At 71.6% G+C, this 993-nt stretch overlaps 1 protein-coding gene across 1 annotated transcript in view; it reads right to left on the bottom strand.

The window, feature by feature from the left end:
• Nucleotides 1-657, bottom strand: part of MNEG_14292 (hypothetical protein) — a gene marked incomplete at both ends in the record, with an annotated part of 1619 nt that extends 962 nt beyond the window's left edge. The window contains one exon of the mRNA XM_014037235.1: nt 67-657. Coding sequence (XP_013892689.1) covers nt 67-657 — 591 coding nt within the window. The remainder of the gene's footprint in view (nt 1-66) is intronic.
• Between the last annotated feature and the right edge of the window lie 336 nt (nt 658-993).

Genomic DNA, 993 nt, shown 5'->3' with positions numbered 1-993 from the left:
GCGCGCGGCCGGCGCGCGCGGCGGCTCGCGCTGCATCAGCTTGAGCGCGACCGCCGCCGTGATAACGGCAAACACCGCCGCGGCGATGAGCACGTTCGCGGCCGACAGCCAGAACGGGCGGCTCGGGGCCGCCCTGCTGTGCAGCGTCTCGTGCACCGTGCCCACATCCTCGTCCTCCCACTCGTCGCCCTCGTCATCGTCCTCCTGCTGCTTCCCGTCCCCGCCGTTCGCCACCCCCGCCGCTGCTGGGGCGCCGCGCTCCCGGGACCGCTGGGCGCCCAGCTGCTGGACCACCTTGCTGATCCCATCCTTCAGGGCAGCATCCTCTTCCTCCTCCTTCTTCTCCTCCTCCTCCTCCTCCTTCTCATGCTCCTCTTCCTCCTTGTAGTCCTCTTTCTTGTCCTCATCCTCTGCCGCTTTCTCATCGTGCTCCTCCTTTTCCTCTTTGCCCCTCGCCACAGCCTCCTTCCCTCCGCTCTTCCCGGCATCAGCCGCCGCCGCGGGAGCGTCCGACGCCGCGCCGGCCGCCGTCGGCGGCGGCGAGGCCGCGGCGTGCGCGTCATCGTGGTGGCCGCCAAAGTGCGCGAGCACCGGCTTGCCAGACGCGCTTGCCGGCGGCAGCCGCGGCGCCTGGCGCGCGTAGCTCGTGGGGAACATCACGTACTTGCGCGCCGGCCCGCAGCCCGCGCACAGCGGCGCCACGTAGACCGCAAACAGGCGGTCCCCCGCGCCGCTCAGCGCGAGGGGCGCCGCGCCGAGCGCCAGGTCGTGCGGCCAGAGGGCGGCGGTGCCTGGCAGCTGCCAGGAAACTGGCGCGGCGCTGTCGAAAGGGGCGACCTCTGCCAGCGTCGCGTTGCGGCCCTCGTCCCAGGCGAGCGCGAGGACGCGGCCATATGGCCCGGCCTGCAGAGCCCAGACACGGCCGTAGCGACTGAGATCAATGCTTTCTGAGGTTTTCCAGGTTTTGGGCGAGAGGACGGCGTGGCGGGGAGG

The sequence above is a fragment of the Monoraphidium neglectum genome (genome assembly GCF_000611645.1).
Source record: "Monoraphidium neglectum strain SAG 48.87 unplaced genomic scaffold scaffold04384, whole genome shotgun sequence".
NCBI lineage: Eukaryota > Viridiplantae > Chlorophyta > Chlorophyceae > Sphaeropleales > Selenastraceae > Monoraphidium > Monoraphidium neglectum.
The sequence above is the reverse complement of the archived record's forward strand: the minus strand, read 5'-3'. Positions and strand labels throughout refer to the sequence as shown.